The 19,865-nt window shown below is 42.8% G+C and overlaps 1 protein-coding gene across 1 annotated transcript in view; it reads left to right on the forward strand.

Annotated features, from left to right (window-relative positions):
• The window catches only part of PCNP (PEST proteolytic signal containing nuclear protein), a 93,695-nt gene extending 75,626 nt beyond the window's left edge, over positions 1 to 18,069 (forward strand). The window contains exon 5 of the mRNA XM_030204149.1: positions 16,999 to 18,069. Coding sequence (XP_030060009.1) covers positions 16,999 to 17,125 — 127 coding nt within the window. The 3' untranslated portion in view covers positions 17,126 to 18,069. The remainder of the gene's footprint in view (positions 1 to 16,998) is intronic.
• Positions 18,070 to 19,865: the final 1,796 nt, after the last annotated feature.

Genomic DNA, 19,865 nt, shown 5'->3' on the forward strand with positions numbered 1-19,865 from the left:
CTGCCGTGTTGTGGGCATATGCTACGCCTCCTCTTGGGCGTGTTGTGGCCTCCTCTTGGGCGGAGCATTCTCTTATTCCTCCACAGGACATTTGCCGGGCAGCAACTTGGTCCTCTCTTTGTTCTTTTGTCAGGCATTACTGGTTGGATGTTCAGTCCCGCAGAACTTTTCTTTTGAGGCTTCTGTGTTGGTCCAGGGAATTTTCCACCCTCGGTGAGTACTACTTTGGTACTTCCCACTTGTTGGGAATGGTCTGGAGCAGACGATAGGGAATGAGAAATTAGATCTTACCTTCTAATTTGCTTTCCTTGAGTCTCTCCAGACCATTCCCGAACCCCGCCCAGGAGGACTGTCACCTTGGTGGAGTGGCTGATGCTTCAGGGGCTGCAAGCTACTTCTGTGATGTTGCAGTCTTGGATGTCTGGTGCTCTCTTCCTTCCGGGTGTTCCTGAAGGGAGTTTTAGTTATTTTATGTTTTTGTGTCTGATTTTGAGTTTGGTGATTCTTCTATGGTGCCTGGCTATTTGAAATACTGAAATTTTTCTCAGGTGTCCAGCCAGATATAAAGAAGACAAAACTTGAATGAAAATGTTCAAACAACCATTCAATCACTTTAAATATATAATTCTCATTGACTTCAGCAATGTTCATTGCCAACAAACTGTTGTTTTTTATGGCAATGTAGACAACATCTACTTCTTCATTGGTCAGCTATACTGCTTTCTTAGTTTTTAACGGTCTCTTTAAAGATATATAATATCTTATTAGATCCTTTTTTCATTGGACCCAGGGGTTATGTTGTCCGACATATGTTTCGCTCGAACACAAGCTGTCTCAAGGACAGTCCCCTATAATATAAACAATTTGATTAGTATACTAATTTCTTGCTCAAAACCTAAGAATTACCAGGTATATAAGCAAGACAACAAATTTCAATCAACAACTCACCCTGAGAACTTCTTAGCGCCAGCTCTGCTATGTATCTTAACAGCGAAGATGGCGGCGGCGTTTCTTATTCAAATTTAAATACCATCTGAATAGTGACGTAGATAGCCCCTCCCCCTGGACTCCTATTACGCAGAATCATATCAATGATGCCCATTTTGGAAGGATATATCCTTGGTATAGAAAAGATCAGGTTGTGACGGGTAGGAGGAAGGTGGCATTTGAAGGATCCTCTGATGAAAGCAGTGATATAAGTACAGGAAGTGATCAGATGTACGTACGGGGGAAAGTTGAGAACAGGGCAATATAAGGACAAGAGCCAAAGTGGCCCAGCAGAAACAGCAACAGGTTCACAAAGATTGATCGGGGGACTCTCAAGGACGGAGACCTTGGAAACAATAGTGAACATTTCATCACATGAGCTTACAGACCAGCAAGTTTTAACCTTTTGGATTTGGGACTCGGCTATGTGCCTACGACTCATCATGATCCTTTCTACCTTAGCATAGCTCTACAAATTTTTTTTTCGTAAATTACAATGCAGAATAGTCTTTATGGATCATCCTAGCTCAATAGATATATCGATAGATAAACCACAGTCCAGGTGGTATCCCCCGGGACCTATAAACCCGGTGGTTTCGACATTTAGAGACTTGTTCCTTCGGGATCTTGAGGAAAACTTGACAGCTGGACAATGGTCTGCTTTGAAGAGATTAACGAACCATCAATCATTGTTGTTAGAGCAGATAAAGGAGGAGCAACGGTGATCTGGGATAAACAGCAATACCATGAAGAGGCTAAGAGACAATTGAGTGATTATGCAGCTTATAGAATGCTATCTGGGGACCCTATGGCGGGGCTACAAACTCGAATTAAAAAGCTAGTAACGGATGCAATAAAAATCAATATGTTAACAACTAAAGAGGGGAAATATTTAATTGAAGAAAATCCTCAAACTCCTAAAATATATTTCCTCCCAAAAATACACAAGAGAATAGATTCACCACCTGAATGTACAATCATCTCCACAAAGTCATCTGTGTTAGAACCACTTTCTACATTTATTGATCAGTTTTTGAAGAAACGAGTATTGGACATGAAATCCTATATCAAGGACTCCTCACATTTTCTAAGGGAATTGGAATTAATTGATAATGTGACCACAAATACTTGGTTGGTCACTTTGGACATCGTATCATTATATACAAACAGGAGCTCTACAGATCATTAAAGAAACAGTGGAAGCACGGCTGGGATCTCAGCGGATATCATCTGAATTTATTTTCTCGTTGGCGGAATTAGTTATTTTCAACAATTATTTTTGGTTTGATAATAACTTTTATCTCCAGGCACAAGTTGTGGCAATGGGGGCTACATTAGCCCCCTCAGTAGCCACTCTATATGTTGCTCAAATGGAGTCAAAGATGATATACCCTTCTCAACATTTCAAAGCAGTACGTATATGGAAGCGCTTTCTTGATGATGTCTTCTTTTTATGGACGGAGTCGGAACAATCTCTACTGGACTTTATAGGGTGGCTGAATACTCTTGATGTAAATATCTCCTTTACTATGTCATCTAATAAAACAGCCATTGAATTTTTAGATTTGTGGATATATAAGGAAGAAGATAGGTTATTTACATCTCTATATCGTAAACCTGTGAACAGAAATACTTTTTTTACAATTTGGCAGGTTCCATCTTTATCATCTGTAATATAATCTCCTGGTCAGCCAATTTTTGAGGGTTAGGAGGGTCTGCTCTTCTTTGAGCGAATGTAAACAACAATCAGAGGAATTAAAAGTGAGATTTATGTCCAGAGGCTATCCGAGATCTGCAATAAAGAAAGCCTATACACGGGCAAGATATGCTCACCGCCCTTGGCTGCTGAAGGAAAGTGCAAGAGATGAAATAGATTGCTGAACATGTGTGCTACCTTTTTCTGCAATTAGTCAAAAAACAGTGCAGATTATAAAAAATCACTGGTCTATCGTGGGGGCTGAACAAGTAGGATTTGTCCGTGGACGGCAATCTGTGATGAATGTGCGTCGGTTGGTTGCGGTTTTAATAGAAGCCCCTGCCAGGGCACCCTCGGGTCTGGTAATAAGCTTGGATGCGGAACGCGCCTTTGACAGGGTGCTCTGGCCTTTTATGGGGGAGACATTGAACTGGATTGGTTTGCAGGGATGGTATTTTCATGCTGTACAGATGCTTTATGCAGACCCAACGGCACTCTTGTTGGTAAATGGGGTAAGGACACAAGATTTTATGATAGAAAGAGGTACGAGACAGGGTTGTCCGCTATCCCCCTTATTGTTTGTGGTCACCCTGGAACTCCTGATAAATGTGATAAGAGAACATCCGGATATAGCGGGAGTTGAGGTGGGAAATGAGTCTTTGAAAATATTAGCATATGCAGATGATTTGTTATTGGTAGTGGATGAGCCACGAGTATCGGTAAGGCATTTGATGATGAAACTGCAGAACTACGGGATTTTGATTAAATTATAGTAAGTCTCTGGCACTCCCAATATCAGTGTCCACAAAAATGCAGTGGAAGGGATCATTTCCGTTTCAGTGGGTGGCAGGACAAATAAAATATCTGGGAGTTATAATACCCATTCAGTTGGACACGATATATGAGAAAAATGTGGCCCCCCTGTTGGCAGAAACTGCGCAGTTGCTGGGATTATGGGGGTCTTGCCCCCTGTCTCTTGCGGGACGAATAGCATTGTATAATATGGTGGTGGTGCCCAATGGTTTTATAAATTTCAAATGTTGCCATTATACTTGGGGGGACGGGAAGAGAGGAAATTGCAGGCTGTGCTCAGGCGATTCTTATGGAAAAATAGGCGTCCCTGGCTTGCTTTAGATGTCTTGTGTAAGCCAAAAACGCACGGGGGAATGGGATTGCTTAATCTAAGTACCTTACTATAGCCTGTGCCATGCAGCACGCTAGAGACTGGCTAGTGGGCAGCCAACAGTTTACAAATGTGCGACTAGAGGCTTCCATGCATCCCAGTATACATTTTAGCTGGCTATTACATATGACTGGAACAGGACCCAGCAGCCGTCCATGGAGAAATCTGTTCATTAACTCATTAAGGGCAATGTGGCGGTGGTTGTGCCACAGGCACAGATTTTCGGCGAAGGCCACTCCATTTCTATCCCTAAATTTGAATCCAGACTTTCCAGCGGGAACTTTGCAGAAAGCCTTTGTAAGGTGGAGGCAACAGGGGATACATTATCTTTATCAACTCTTAAATGAAGAAGGACAGATAAAACCTTTTGAGGAGTTGCAGCAAGAAAATAGGTGGCCACAAACTGATTACATAGTAACATAGTAGATGACAGCAGAAAAAGACCTGCACGGTCCATCCAGTCTGCCCAACAAGATAACTCATATTTGCTGCTTTTTGTGTATACCCTACTTTGATTTGTACCTGTGCTCTTCAGGGCACAGACCGTATAAGTCTGCCCAGCACTATCCCCGCCTCCCAACCAACCCCTCCTCCCAACCACCGGCCCCGGCACAGACCGAACAAGTCTGTCCAGCAGTATCCCTGCCTCCCAACCACCAGTCCCGCTTCCCACCACCGGCTCTGGCACAGACCGTATAAGTCTGCCCAGCACTATCCCCGCCTCCCAACCACCAGCCCGCCTCCCGATCTTGACTAAGCTCCTGAGGATCCATTCCTTCGGCACAGGATTCCTTTATGCTTATCCCACGCATGTTTGAATTCCGTTACCGTTTTCCACCACCTCCCGCGGGAGGGCATTCCAAGCCCTCTCCGTGGAAAAAATACTTCCTGACATTTTTCTTGAGTCTGCCCCCCTTCAATCTCATTTCATGTCCTCTCATTCTACCATCTTCCCATCTCCGGAAAAAGGTTCATTTGCAGATTAATATCTTTCAAATATTTGAACGTCTGTATCATATCACCCCTGTTTCTCCTTTCCTCCAGAGTATACATGTTTAGTTCAGCAAGTCTCTCCTCATACGTCTTGTAACGCAAATCCCATACCATTCTCGTAGCTTTTCTTTGCACCGCTTCAATTCTTTTTACATCCTTAACAAGATACGGCCTCCAAAACTGAACACAGTACTCCAGGTGGGGCCTCACCAACGACTTATACAGGGGCATCAACATCCCCTTTCTTGTGCTGGTCACACCTCTCTCTATACAGCCTAGCAACCTTCTAGCTACGTCCACCGCCTTGTCACACTGTTTCGTCGCCTTCAAATCCTCAGATACTATCACCCCAAGATCCCTCTCTCCGCCCGTACCTATCAGACTCTCCCCGCCTAACACATACGTCTCCCGTGGATTTCTATTCCCTAAGTGCATCACTTTGCATTTCTTCGCATTGAATTTTAATTGCCAAACCTTAGACCATTCTTCTAGCTTCCTCAGATCCTTTTTCATGTTTTCCACTCCCTCCCGGGTGTCCACTCTGTTACAGATCTTAGTATCATCCACAAATAGGCAAACTTTACCTTCTAACCCTTCGGCAATGTCACTCACAAATATATTGAACAGAATCGGCCCCAGCACCGATCCCTGAGGCACTCCACTACTCACCTTTCCCTCCTCCGAGCGAATTCCATTCACCACCACCCTCTGGCGTCTGTCCATCAACCAGTTCCTAATTCAGTTCACCACTTCAGGTAGATTATTATGCCTACTTGCAGGTACGCCACTACACAGCATCTTTGGGAGCAGTAAATTTGAGTGAAAATGTGCAAGATGTCTTAGCCACAGCACTAACATTGGGGTCACAAAATATGGTGCCTTTACGTTATCACCACAGGTATCTACTTGACTCCACAGAAGATATAAACTATTGTGGACTACCTAGCAGTTGGCAGAAAGACATTGGAGGAGAGGTTACGGCAGATATGCTACAGAGATACCTAAATGCAATATTACAAAGATCAACCTTTATCCGAGACTGGGAACAACAGTACAAATTCGCGGTGCGATTTTACATAGCACCAGCCCGAGCACAGAAAGCTGGGTTTGGCACTGGCGAGTGTTTGAAATGTGGCGCTGCCCAAGCCACATTGGGTCATATGTTCTGGGCCTGTCCCTACATCCGTCAATTTTGGACCTCAATCTTTGTTGAAATTACACGATGCTGGAGCAGACAGATGTTGGCTGATCCTCTGATTCTGTTCGACACATTTAATATCAAAAGGCCTGCCCCAGCGGGATTAATGGGTTTTTTGCATAGAGCCTCATTGATTGGAAAGAAAGTAATATTACTTTTGTGGAGAGAGACGAGTCCTCCATCTAAAGATTTGTGGAGATCTAAGATGAAAGAACTTTTGCACACTGAACTCTGTGGGATGACGGACGCTACAGCACAAGACATTAGTTCCTTCAGGAAAGTTTGGAGAAGATTTTTATATACTTTACATCCAAGCGCTCAGCGGTGGATCCACCAACGACTGCGGAACAGCCTTGAGCAGTTGAAAAACCATAGATCTTGGACAATATAGTCTGATTTGGACTTTAGTATGGATTTGGTAGCTGGGGGGGGGGGAAGGGAGGAAAGAGGGAACATTTGAGGTTGCAAAAAGTTAGTAGATGTTTACTGTATTAACATGACAAAAGAAATGCTATAAGAGATGTTTGTTCTGAATTTATGTTAATAAAAATGATTTAAACATAAAAAATCACTGGCATATTCTTCAATTATATTCTTGTTTCTCTGAGGTACCTATAATATCATATACAAAAGGTAAATCGATAGGTGAGCGTTTAGGCTCGAATAAATTCTTTGACCCTCCAGTTTGTATAAATAATGGAAGTCAGACGATATATGGACACTGTCAGTGGTGCTCACTAGCGATCATAGGTAGTGTATGGTCGGTACCATGGAGGAATATCACCCTGAGATCGACGACTCCCACTAACTGCGATAGTAATAACATAGTATACGCTATAATATGCCCTTGTGATCTTATATATATTGGGAGGAGTGCTCGATCTATTAAAGTTCGCCTCACAGAACACAAATCTCGTATAAACAGACAAAATCCACAAGCTCCTTTGGTGGAGCACTGGTTGCAAAAACAATATAGTGTTGATGACATTAGATGGAGGATTGTTGAATATATGGAGATAAGAAAGGAGGGTGGTTCAGTTAGTAAGTTGCTTAACTTCAGGGAGCAGTGGTATATTTACTCACTGTAAACAGTTGCCTAAGATGGCTTGAATGCTGAGCTTGAATGAGCATCGTTGATATGACTCTGCGTCCAATAGGAGTCCAGGGGGAGGGGCTATCTACATCATTATTCAGATGGTATTTAAATTTGAATAAGAAACGCTGGCTCCACCATCTTCATTGATAAGATGCATAGCAGAGCTGGCGCTAAGAAGTTCTCAGGGTGAGTTGTTGATTGAAATTTGTTGTCTTGCTTATATACCTGGTAATTCTTAGGTTTTGAGCAAGAAATTAGTATACTAATCAAATTGTTTATATTATAGGGGACTGTCCTTGAGACAGCTTGTGTTTGAGTGAAACATATGTCGGACAACATAACCCCTGGGTCCAATCAAAAAAGGATCTAATAAGATAAGTTATATTATACTAGTAAAAAAGGCCTGTTTCTGACACAAATGAAACAGGTGCTAGCAAGGTTTTTCTCGGCTCCCCTGCAGTCACCCATGTCCAGTGACCCTCCTCTCCCCCTGCGCCCACTGCAGCCACCCATGTCCAGCGACCCTCCTCTCTCCCCTGCCCCCCCTCCAGCCACCCATGTCCAGCGACCCCCCCCCGGGTTCTGAAGTTGACTTCATAATGGCTATGGTGATGTCAGCCTGATCTGCGGAGCCTAGCAGACCAACTCGGAATGAGCCACGGTCCCAGGCAAGCCAGAACGTTGGAGGTGAGAATTATTATATAGGACTAGTAAAAAAAAAAAAAAGGCCTGTTTCTGACACAAATGAAACGGGCGCTAGCAAGGTTTTCCTCGGCTCCCCTGCAGCCACCCATGTCCAGCGACCCTCCTCTCTCCCCTGCCCCCCCTTGCTGCCACCCTGTCCAGCGACCCTCCCCTGCCCCCCCTCCAGCCACCCATGTCCAGCGACCCTCCTATGGACATGGATCAGCTGTGAGGCATGTTTTTTTTTTTTTCCCCCCCGGGTTCTGAAGTTGACGTCATAATGGCTACGGTGATGTCAGCCTTATCTATGGAGCAGACCAACTCGGAATGAGCCACGGTCCCCGGGCAAGTCAGAACGTTGGAGGTGAGAATTATTATATAGGATATCTTTAAAGTGACCGTTAAAAACTAAGAAAGCAGTATAGCTGACCAATGAAAAAGTAGCTGTTGTCTACATTGCCATAAAAAATAACAGTTTTAGTACTCAGTCTCCCTCTGCTGGTAGGAGTGCATATTATCCACTTTTCGGGAATGGTCTGGAGAGACTCAAGGAAAACAAATTTTTTTTTTTGGTACCCCGCGCTTTCCCACTCATGGCTCAGTGCGGCTTAGGTACTTATTTGTACTTGGGGCAATGGAGGATTAAGTGACTTGCCCAGAGTCACAAGGCGCTGCCTGTGCCTGCAGTGGGAATCAAACCCAGTTCCCCAGGACCAAAGTCCATCACTCTAACCACTAGGCCACTCCTCCACTGGAGTGACCTTTAAATGCATCCACTCTATGACCCCTCACTACCTCTCCTCTCATATCTCCCTACATTCCTCCCCGTGAACTCCGCTCTCTGAACAAATCTCTCGTCATCCCCCTTCTCCTCCACCGCTACCTCCAGACTTCGTTCCTTTTATCTTGCGGCACCTTATGCCTGGAACCGTCTTCCCGAACCCATGTCTAGCTCCATCTCTACCTGTTTTTAAATCTATACTGAAAGCTCACCTTTTCACTACTGCCTTTGGCTCCTAACTGCTACTCATTTGCCTTCCTCCTCCCCTGTTCCTCTTTACCCTGTAATTCCCTTGCCTGTAATGTCTTGTCTGTCTGTTTTACCTAGATTGTAAACTCTATGTCTAATGTACAGTGCTGCGTGCGTATGGTAGCGCTATATAAATGCTTGTGAGGCAAGATCTAATTTCTCCTCCTCTTTGAGGAGTAGATTGCTTCTTGGATATTGGTAGAAAATAAATACTGTGTAATGGAGGGAGTGCCTCAACAGAATATTTAAATACGTCTTGAAGGTACTTTATAAAGCATTTCTTTCCTTAGCGTCCCTCCGGACCGGACCAGGATTGGACTGATGGGTTGTGCTCGCCTACCAGCAGGTGGAGACTGAGAAAAAAACTCTGACTCTAGAGAGCCAATAGGAGCCCTGGCCATGTGACCTTAGCCTCAGTATTTTCTCAGTCTCCCAGCAGGTAGGAAGCGAGCCCATTAGTCTCTCTTTTTATCTTTCTCTTTTAGAGGTTAATAATAAGAACTACAATGCTACCTCTTCTGTGCCTAGGAATTCTCGGTTAGACGCTGGTCAGATAGAGATTTCTTTTCCTTTCTTTCTTTACAGCCTCTGGGGGTGTTAAACTCGGGGTGCCCCCGGGTCCCTCCCCCCTGCCTCCCCATCTCCCATATGTAGCTGGGAAGGGCTACCCTTTGTTTAGAAAGGTGTATGTCTTTGGGAGAGGCAGCCACTATAGAAAGTTAAAACGTATATGTATTTTTTCCTTTCCCAGCATTTTAAAGAGCAAGCTAGCAGGCAGCGCTCAGCTATTAAAAAAAAAAAAATCCCCAGGCTTCTAACGAGCAGGCAGCTCTGTGTTATTCTATTACTCTGCAGCAGAGTTTTTCCCCATTACTTTAACGAGCAGGCAGCTCTGGTTGCTGTTTTGGGTGTCTATGTTATCTAGCTGTTTAAAAAAAAAAAAAAAAAAAAGCAGCAATAATTTGGAGGAGGTTTCTTGACTGTCTTTTTTGCTCTTCCCTCCGTTTTTGTCAGTTGTTTTATTTTTAGCGGTTTGTTCAGCAGAGCAGGGCTTCAAAAAAAAAAAAAAAAGGAGATTTTGGCGCGAATCGGGTTCGCGCGTGCACGCGCATTACCGTCATGTCTGAGACGCGAATCGGGTACGCGCATGCACGCACATTACCGTCATGTCTGAGACGCTGCGCTGTATGCCAGCGTCGGGGGATCTCCTCTTCCGGCTCCTGTAAATACTGTGCGCCGCTGGGGGGTGCTTCGGGACCTTCTCTTTCGCTGTCTTCGGGGCTTCAGTCATCAGCCCAGGGTCCCTCGCCGTCGCGGTCTGCTTTAGCAGTTGTGGACGGGTCGGGTGCGCCTCCGGATGCCTCTCCCGCGAATTTGGTGCGTGCGGCGCTCATTTTGTTTTCCGCGCGATGTGTGTTTTTTGGGGGGGCGGAGAGAGCTCCATTATGCAGGAGAAACTGCAGCATGTTTTTGTCAGTGACGGAGTCCATTCGTTTTCGGCTCCAAGTTTTTTCTATATTGCAGCCTGCTCCTTCAGAACGCAGCGCTCTGTGGTATGTGTGGCGCTCCATAATTTGAATCTACAACGAATTATAGAAATGAGAACAGACGAATATCATTCTTTCATCTTTCAGGGGAACTAGGGGGTTGAAAGCATGATTTTCCAATCACATCGGTTATCCAGAAGAGAGAAGTAAAAAAAAAATAAAAAAACCACTATACTATGCAATCTAGCACATTTATGCACACCATTTGCACAAATGTTTGCTCTATAATCCAGGATTATTTTTCTCTGTGGTTTCCCAGTGTTGCGGTTCTACCATATTTCTTATTCTTTTTCTGCCTTGAGACTATGTAAATTCTGCAAGGTTGTAATTTCAGTTTTAAAATCACAAATTATGATTTTAATTTGTGGATACACAGAGTTTGTTCCTTTTAAGAATGTCTCTCAATGGCTGTGGTATTCTACAGTGTTTTTTAAAGAATTTAAGAAATTTTCTCTATAGGCATAAAGTAGATTGTTTTTAGATGCCATAAGAATATATATGCGCTCTCATATTCTCTGAGGGACAGCCCTGTCTATCAAGCTCCCAATCACTCAACTGCAGGCAGGCTTGGTTCATGTCTTCTCTTCTTTTCCAACTGTCTTGAAGCCTCTCATACTTCATTTTGGCTTTTTTCTGGTAGTTACAGGACAGATGACCACTTAGAGAATGAGGTCACCTTTTCATTTTGCATATTTCCCCCTTAAAGATAGTGGAAGGTCCTGAAACCATTTTGTTTTTTAAATCTATGCTATCAGTTCAGCATTGGCAGATGGTAAACTTTCTGGTTTGGTCCAGTATGCCTATACATACCATCTACTATCCCGAGATCTTATGTTCTTGTTTCAAGCTTTCTTGAATTCATATAGTCTTGTCTCCTCCGTCTTTTCTAAGTAGCGGCGGCACAAATTCTTCTTCTCCGGTAAAAGTATTTTACAAGTCTGTCCTTTTTCATTTTTATTCTATGCGCCCTCTCTCCAGAGCCTCCTTTCACTTGGAAGGGATCTCACTTCCTGTGCCACTATGTCTTAGGTAAATAAGTATTGTTCTGCTGTGAAAGACCAAAAGGCCATCAAGCCCAGCATTCATGTCTAATGGGCATAGGTACATAGGTATTGTCGTCTTGGGAAGGACCAAAAGTCCATCAAACCCAGCATTCGTATCTAATGGGTGTGGGTTTGGTACATCTCAGTGAGGGAGGAGGCATGACCATGGTACGAGGATTGGGGAGATCCATGAAATTACGGGCCGGTGAATCAGGTGTCCATTCCGAGCAAATGGTTGAACTTGCTGGAAAAAAAAAAAAAAAGCGTGCTTCCATGGTTGTTGGACACCTATATTTAAAGTTTCCCCAGCTGTGACACGCCACAGGGATAGGGCTGGGGTATGGAGCCCTATTTAAGTAGTGTCCTTGGTCACCTTTTCTCTCCTCCTCAGAACCCAGAAAATGGCTAGTTTTTGCTTAAGCATTAGCAGGTCATTTTCAGCAGTACTCTTCCTTCCGTTCTATTTTAGCTCTAAAAGGTTATTCATTGCGCTCTCAGGATCACAACTTTTTGTATGGAGACTCCTCGATCGATCATAGTGACAGTTCGGCAAGGAGAGTATTTAACGGCCTTGGATATGTCAGAGGCTTATTTACATATTGCTATTTGGCAGGTTCATCGCAGATTCTGGCGCTTTACGATTCTAGGTTGACAACTAGGGATCCTTGTTTCAGCCTTACCTAGACGACTCACTAATTGGGGAAAGTCTTATCGGCAGAGTTCTCAGGTCACGCACCGGGTGGTGCATCTTTTACAGTCTCTAGGTGGGGTGGTGAATGTAGCCAGGCCTCTCTGATCTCTCATCAGATATCTCAAATTTTCTCTTTGTTTAGTCAGGTTGGCGCAGAGTCTTTCATCTCCTCTGCAAGCATCCCAGTTTATATATATATTTTTTTTCTTTTTTCTTGGTGACCTTGGGCCTTCGGCCATTTCCTCGCTCTATTCTGCAGAGTACTATTTTACTTTCTACTTTCCCAGAAGGAATTTTCCTTCATCCTTTTTGGAATCTCAGGGTCATCAATTGCGCTCTTTAAGTATCATCTAGTTATCACAAGAACCTTAGTTCCGTCATAGGGATGCTTCGGGCACTACACTTTTTAGCAGAAACTTGTTTGTATATGTTTTGTTTCTGGGGGACCACAACAATTCGTTTACCTTCGGGTATATTTTGTTCCCCTACTGCTCAGCAAGGCGGGGAGTGCTATGTTGGTTTTTGCCATGGCAATGGGTTCTGTCATCTGCCAAGGAGGAACTAAGAGTATACTCTTGAGTTTGTAGTCAGTGAGGCTCTTGTCAGGGGTGGACATTTGCTTAACTGTTTTTTTCAGCAGTCCATGTGGCGGCAGTCGAAACATTGCAAGTCATTTTTTCTTAGTTGTCTCACCCTGCATTCAAGTGAATGGACTCTCATCTTTTCAGCGTTACTGCCTCGCTGCGGCAATTCAGGGATATCTCTTTTTGCCCTCAGGCTCTCAAACATTTCTTACTTCTTCCGTCCAGCAACAGTCTTGACGGAGACAGGGATAGACGCCATCATTTAGCAGGGGTCTTTCAACCTTATATAGGCGTTTCTTCTGTCAACTTACTAGGCGTTGTCTTTTCATTTATTAAAAAAAAAAAAAATTCCATCTTTCATCCATACCACGCTTTATTTGGTCATATGGTTTGGCTCTTTGGTGGTTTTTTTCATTAATTAAGAGCGCATTTTACGCTTCAGTAGTTCTTTCTATGTGGCGGTTGCGTTGTTGAGCCCCGTCTCTTTTATTTGTTCTTGGTTCATTTGTTGTTGGTTTTCATAAACGATTACTCTTTTTTCTTTTCTCCTGCAGATTGCACTTTTTACGGCCTCGTCCTTTTGGAAGTTCTCGTTTACTTTAAGGATCTTAGTCTCCTTCGCCCGACAAGCCGAAATCCTCTTCAAATCACAATGTTAATCTTGCAGCTCTCGTAGGTCCTCTTTTTGGGCTGTTTTCTTCTGGTGTCCTTTAAGTTTTCCTCTTAAACCACTGTTTTATAGTACCCATAGCTTTTCTATAAAGTTTTCCTATTCAAGCAGGGTTCCTAGTAGCTATTGCAGCAAGTAGGGCTATGGGTGGAGTACTTCTACAGTTGGTTACTCCTTTTCGGCCTACTCTAGTTTCAGGGTTTCACCTTTTCTGATCGGTCTTTTGTTCTTGGGTTTGTCTTTCTAGACAGTAGGCGTAAGGGTTTGGTTGTTTCTACCCGCTCTATCTCGACGGATTAAGGAAATGAGAACTTCTATTTCTCTTCTCACTGAGAAATCTCACTGAGAAGGCAGTTTCACAGAGTATAACAACATATTCCACAACTTCAGAAGCGGGCTGTATTCTTACTACAGCGTTTTTTGATGCTCTCGATGCTAATTGGTAAGGTGGCAGCCTGGTCTTACCTTCATTCTTTCGCTAATTGAGACACGCCGCATGTTAGTTCTCGACAGGAGGCGGCCTATACAGCATGGATATTTCTATGTAGTTTTCATAGGGTCCCTCCCTTCAGATTACTGCTTTGGTACTTCCCATCAGTCCAATCCTGGTCCGGTCCAGAGGGACGCTAAGGAAGGAGAAATTAGATCTTACCTGCTAATTTGCTTTCCTTTAGTCCCTCCGGACCGGACCAGGCCCCTCCCATGTTCTCTCAACTCTTTAGATTCTTTTATTAGGTTTGGACGTGTCTTAGTTCCTTTACCACATGTGGAATGCTTTACAACAACAAAAAAAAAAAAAACCTTTGCGTGGTCCATACAACTTTTCTGGTGGTTGCTGGCGAGCTCAGCTACTGGAATATATATAAAACCTTAAATTGGCCATACCACTTCTCTGGTGAGAGTTGCTGGGGAGCTCGGTAGCTGGAATATATATATAACTTTAAGTGAGTCATATCACTTCTCTGACAGTTGCTGGTGGGCTCAACTGCTGGAATATATAGAAGACCTTAAGTGAGTCATACCACTTTTCTGGTGAGAGTTGCTGGTGAGCTCTAATATGAATGGGCCATGCCACTTCTCTGGTGAGAGTTGTGGGCGAATTCTGATACAAATGGGCCATACCACTTCTCTGGTGAGGGTTGCTGGTGAGCTCTGATATGAATGGGCCATGCCATTTCTCTGGTGAGAGTTGTTGGCGAGCTCTGATACAAATGGGCCATACCACTTCTCTGGTGAGAGTTGCTGGTGAGCTCTAGTACTCGGCTTCGCCGACGAATTTGTGGCTGCTAGAATTCCATACGGCATAGAAGGTCTTTCTTTCTTTCCTGCTTTGTTATTCAGATACTGAGGCTAAGGTCACATGGCCAGGGCTCCTATTGGCTCTCTAGAGTCAGAGTTTTTTTCTCAGTCTCCACCTGCTGGTAGGCGAGCACAACCCATCAGTCCAATCCTGGTCCGGTCCGGAGGGACTAAAGGAAAGCAAATTAGCAGGTAAGATCTAATTTCTCCTTAGGTGACATTGACATTAACTGAGGAATGTTTAACGGGCGCAAGTTCAGAAATCGAGTATAATTCTCAAAGTTTTCAATTTTCCTTTGGAACAAAAGACGATCTTGTAATATAGTAGTCTGAGAGCTCTTAATCTGATTAAATTGGCTTGTTAATTCTTCAGTCCTCCTTGTATTTTTGTGAACCTTAAGTGAATTCTCAGCCACTGTTGGAAATAATAAGGAACATACCTTGTAGATAGATTCCAATCCAGCCCAGATAGAATCTAAAGTCACCTCTGATAATTTTACCAGGGGGGGAAGCACAAACCCCCTGTCCTGGAGTCTCCTTGGCCTCTCCAGAAGCGGCTTGTGCCTCAACACTACCTGGCGATGGAACTGGGCCCAAGGTAGACAGTGAATCCTGCCCTCCAACAGAAGCCAATGGCAGCGGTGAAGTTCCTGCTTCTAATAGCGTCTCAGGCGTCAGCGTCTCTCAGAGCGCTGGAGGGACCAATGGGCCAGCCAGTTTGAGCAACGCCTTGCGCTCTGGTGCAGGGCTCTTCCTCTCAAGCAGAAACACCCGAAGGAATGCTCTGGCGGGTAAAGCATGTTATCTTCGTCTGTTGAAGAAAGCCAGCTGAGTGGGGGGGAATCCAAGGCTTTCCTTTCCATGTAGGCATTAGTAAAGGTAAGAGGAAACATACAAAAAGAAGTAATATGAAGAAACATAGCTCAGTTTTACACATCCTTGCTAGCCACCATCTTGCGTGTTCAGTATATGTATTAACACTTAGGGCCCTGTTTACTAAGCCACTTTATAGGCATGCTAGCGTTTTTAGTGCACGCTAAAAATGCTATCGTGCCTTAGTAAACAGGGACCTTAATGATGTGAAAGAAAAAATCCCTCAATATATGAAAGTATTAGCAGCATATTCAAATTAATGGAAAAGAGAATTTAAAACTCAGCATTTTTCAAGGGCTTACAATGTCATAAGCACTCTGAAGCAGTACAACATTTCTTCTGAACTTGTAGACCCCTGTTTTACTTGATAATAGTATGCTATAAGGCTGGCTTCCAATTAAATCTAGGTGCCAGACCAAAATCTTAGGAGCCAGCAGCTGAGACCTCTCTCTCTTCTCCCTCCCCACCCCTCCAACATTGTCCACAGTGAATTTTATTTTTTCTTGGGGAGGAGAGAAGAGGGATGGGAATCCCCTGCCAGATCAGCAGTGGATCTTTCAGAAACTAAGGCTCTTTTCCTATTCTATGACCCTGGGCAAAGAAACTTTAGTAAATCGATTCCTCAAGATGCTTTTGCAAGTCAGTGGCAAAGCCACCAGTCTCCTTTCACAAAGCATTCTGTCAGCTGTGTGACAGCTCAGCCTTTTCATTTCACATATCACGGCCTGGATCCTCATCAGTCTCTCTCTCTCTCTCTCTCTCTCTCTCTCTCGCCTTCCGCCAGTCACACTCTCATGTCCGACCTTCTGCCAGTCACCAGCTTTTGCCTCCCTATTTGCAGCACTGGCTCTGCACAGTGATTGGACTCTCTACATACTTGAGTCGTGCTGTGCAGGAAATTTGGGAAGTCTTAAGGTTTCAAGTCCTGTGAGACTTCCTGAACCTCCTGCACAGCGTGGCTCGAGTGTGTGCAGAGCCAGGAAAGCTGTTTCAGAGAGAGCACTGCAAATAGGGGGAAAAAAAACTTTGGAGGTTATGAAATCCTAGGCGTCAGGGTGGAATTTCGAGGCACCATGGTGACCTGGCACCCGGGATTTGTTGAGCCCTGCCATATAGTGATTTCTAACATTGTGCCAGCTGTTTTTAATCTAGTGTCAGCCTCTGTCATCCTCTGGTTTGGTCCTCCTCTGGTTTGGTCCTCGTGATTACCCAGCAGGGTTGGTTGTCAAGTTGGCCATATAAATATGTGTAAGATACTTTCTTGCATGCATTCAGCTTACAAGTTAGTGTGTTTTAGTTATATTGAAAACAATGATTTATTTTTAGTTTAAACAAAAAGGAAGGCGAAGACAAGTTCTTTGAGTGGAAAACCTTCAGTGTCCAGGAAACAGCTTTCCTAACACACTGTTGTATTTGATTCACAGGGACACACCAACATCAGCAGGACCAAACTCCTTTAATAAAGGGAAGCATGGATTTTCTGATAACCAGAAACTCTGGGAGAGGAATATAAAGCATCGTAACCAAGAAACCGCATCACACAATGAATAAATTTATTTGCTTTTGTGTAAGACAATGATCTATTTCACTCACTCACCCACCCTCCCTCCCTCCCCCTTTTTGTTCTTCTTTTAAGATGAAATGACAACTCAACAAGGCCACTTTTAAAACGAGTGCTACATTAAATCAATAAGTTTGGAATTTATGGTAATTTTGTTTTCTATAGAAATTTGAAGAGATTTGGCTGATGCAGTTTGGTATGATTTAGTTCTAAATGTTATTCATAGTTATTAAAATTAAAGTTTTGGGGGTTTTTTCCAGAAGTGCTTGTTGAAAGCCAGATGATATTAGAGAGGCGTGATGAAGGTGATTCTGATTTTTAGCTTTGCAGTCCATTGTCTGATAGACACGTAAACTGCATCTTTTAGAAGAAAAAAAGTTTGCTGTCTTTAAACAAGTTAATTTTCACTGAAGTGCTTAAGGGGATGTATTTTTAACCAGTGCCTCTTTTTTTTTTTTTTATTGCAACAGTGAATTGTTAACATTACACTGGTCCTGTTTTAAAATATTGCAAAAAAAAAAAAAAAAGAAATTCTGAGGAATTAAAAACAAATGCAAATATGTCAGATGGCCCTCAGCAATATTTGTTGCTCCTCTTCGTTTCACCTCCAGGGTTACCTGCCAGCTGAGCACCAGTTGGGACTTGTAAAACAGCTCCCACAATTGGTGGTTTGGCCCAGTATTGCACTTGAGCCACAGGAACACCTGTAATCTCTTGGTTGTGGCTTTTGTTTTAATTTCACATTTCCTATTCCTTGCTCTGCTGCTTCCTCCTTCCAGCAGTCTTCAGTTTTGTGAGAGGTGAGCCTGCTGCTTTAAATTATGCTGTTGTTACCAGCTTTCTCCCTTTGCTAAATAGTTTCTCCAGATTCAGTATTACATTGCTGAGTGGTGATAGTGGCTTCACTGTATAATAAAAGTAATTTCAAATATGATGTAGTGTTTCAGTACTCTTCTTTGTGACTTGTTTCACCCAAAGCATTATTGCCAAAGACTGATTAGCAATGAAAAAGCAGACTATTCTCTTGAAATGGAATTTCTTAAAAATATTTGTCTACAAAAAAAGCAATTTCAAATGATTGTTCCCAAATTAAAATCTGTTGCCTAAAAGAGGAGGAAACTGACTGACTAAAATCATCTCAAAGAATAGGAAATTGCAGTTTTGAGTTGATTTAATGAAGATCCTCAGTAATGATCAGCTAGTTCTAGAATCTCTTGACCTGAAGTACTAAAGGGTTTTCATATTCTGTGTCTGTGGTAAAAGTGCTTAGTCCATAGCCCCCATAGCTGCTTATGTCACCAGTGATCTGCTTTTGAAGTGGCACCCAGTTGGCAGGAACTTGATAGAAAAGAAGGGGAAGGGACATTTGCTGTTAGGTTACTAAAACTGCAAGAATTTGCTTCAACAGTATTTACTTCTGGTAGCTCTCTTAGAAGTGTGTTTCCTAAGGTGCATTAGTGTTTCTAATGCGCCTGTAAATTTAAGGCATGTTAAACGCTAACGCGCCTATACATTTCTATGGGCACATTAGCATTTAACACATGTAAACCATTTACGTGTGTTAAAAACGCTAACGCACCCATAGCGCCGCTTAGTAAACCTAGCCCTTAGTTACTTTTTTTTTTTTTTTGTACCTGCAGCAAGTGTGAGTCTTGCTTTTGGAAGAAAGAAAGCAAATCTATAATCTGAATGTGGTTAGCACTCTAATGGCTTAAAATTTTTGATTTACTGACAGTTGTAACTATATTGTACCTTTTAGATGGAATAATAGACATTTGCTATTTATGGTTGGGGTCTTAGAACTTTTTCACCAGGCTGAATTTAGAGGACAAAAGATTCTCCTATTGTGTCAGGGACGGTGATATCACTATGATATGTATAACAATGTTCTCAGAATGTATTGTGCACCCAGATTTACTCATGTGGGTCTGGTATAAAAACAAGATTTAGATTAGAGGTGGCAAGTTAAATCACCAAGAGACTGAAGATCAGACTTAGAATTAGGTTCGTTTTTATCCTGTAAAGGGTATCAGGAAGTGATAGTTGTAGTTGGTATGATATGAATGATCAGAACGTTCCTTAACAAATTTGAACATAGTATGTATAGACTTTTTATTAAGTGGAAAATGTTTAACAAAACCATTTTCAATGTCGTATTTACATTTGCTTTCTTTTTCTTTTCCTGTTACTGAATTTTGTTTGTGTTACCAGCCTTTTCCTGCCTCATCTAGTCTTTTCATAATATGGGGTATAATTACCATACTAGTGAGGAAGGCAGGAAAAAGCTTTTTGGAGTGTTTTTAATTTGCTGGTTAAGTGGCTGAAAGTTCTGTAACTTCTTAAAAAAAAAATCTATATGTAAACTGTCCTTAAATTCTGTTCTTCCTGCAAAGTATTTCGGTTGAATTTTTGTAACTGAAATTTTTAAGTTTTGTTATAACTCTGTACATTTATTTTGCCTTCAGTTAATCCTTTATCTAAAATGTATTGGAACTGCCTGTATGTTGAAGTAGCTAGTTCAGGACTTTGAAAACCTGTCCTGGTGCTGCGTATAGCTAGTTATCTTTTCAGGCTAGGCATGAGAGAAATTAGCATGAACTAACTTTCCAGTTTTGTGTGTATCTTCATGCAGATGTGAAAATCTTAACAGCCTGTGGAGTCACCAAGACAGGTTTGGGAAGTTCTGAGTTGAGTTACAGAAGGATTTTCACTATGAAGGCCTTCACATTG

This window comes from Microcaecilia unicolor, chromosome 5 (assembly GCF_901765095.1).
Source record: "Microcaecilia unicolor chromosome 5, aMicUni1.1, whole genome shotgun sequence".
Lineage (NCBI taxonomy): Eukaryota > Metazoa > Chordata > Amphibia > Gymnophiona > Siphonopidae > Microcaecilia > Microcaecilia unicolor.